Source organism: Corvus brachyrhynchos, unplaced genomic scaffold (assembly GCF_000691975.1).
Source record: "Corvus brachyrhynchos isolate BGI_N302 unplaced genomic scaffold, ASM69197v1 scaffold660, whole genome shotgun sequence".
In the NCBI taxonomy this organism is placed as follows: Eukaryota; Metazoa; Chordata; class Aves; order Passeriformes; family Corvidae; genus Corvus; species Corvus brachyrhynchos.
Genome location: NW_008235547.1, coordinates 7,324 through 7,804, shown reverse-complemented (window position 1 = coordinate 7,804; position 481 = coordinate 7,324). Strand labels below are relative to the sequence as shown.

Here is a 481-nt window from a genome sequence, read left to right as displayed (position 1 = left end):
TAGGATCCCTCTATAGGTTCCACTCCCCCCATGTGGATTTAGGGTCCCTCTATAGGTTCCAGCCCCCCCCATGTGGATTTAGGATCCCTCTATAGGTTCCACTCCCCCATGTGGATTTAGGATCCCTCTATAGGTTCCAGCCCCCCCCATGTGGATTTAGGATCCCTCTATAGGTTCCACTCCCCCCATGTGGATTTAGGATCCCTCTATAGGTTCCAGCCCCCCCATGTGGATTTAGGGTCCCTCTATAGGCTCCACTCCCCCCATGTGGATTTAGGGTCCCTCTATAGGTTCCAGCCCCCCCCATGTGGATTTAGGGTCCCTCTATAGGTTCCACTCCCCCATGTGGATTTCGGGTCCCCCCTGTGCTTTTGGGGTCCCCGCTCGCCCCGGGCTGACCCACCGAGCACGGCGTGCTGGTCGTGCGACTCCTCGAGCTCCTTGAGGCACTCGCCCAGCATGTCCCACAGCTCCTCCAGGC

The 481-nt window shown here is 58.4% G+C and overlaps 1 protein-coding gene across 1 annotated transcript in view; it reads right to left on the bottom strand.

Annotated features, from left to right (window-relative positions):
• The window catches only part of LOC103614132 (E3 ubiquitin-protein ligase HUWE1), a 9,331-nt gene extending 8,870 nt beyond the window's left edge, over positions 1 to 461 (bottom strand). The window contains 1 exon segment of the mRNA XM_017734234.1: positions 404 to 461. Within this exon segment, the coding sequence (XP_017589723.1) occupies positions 404 to 461 (58 nt within the window).
• Positions 462 to 481: the final 20 nt, after the last annotated feature.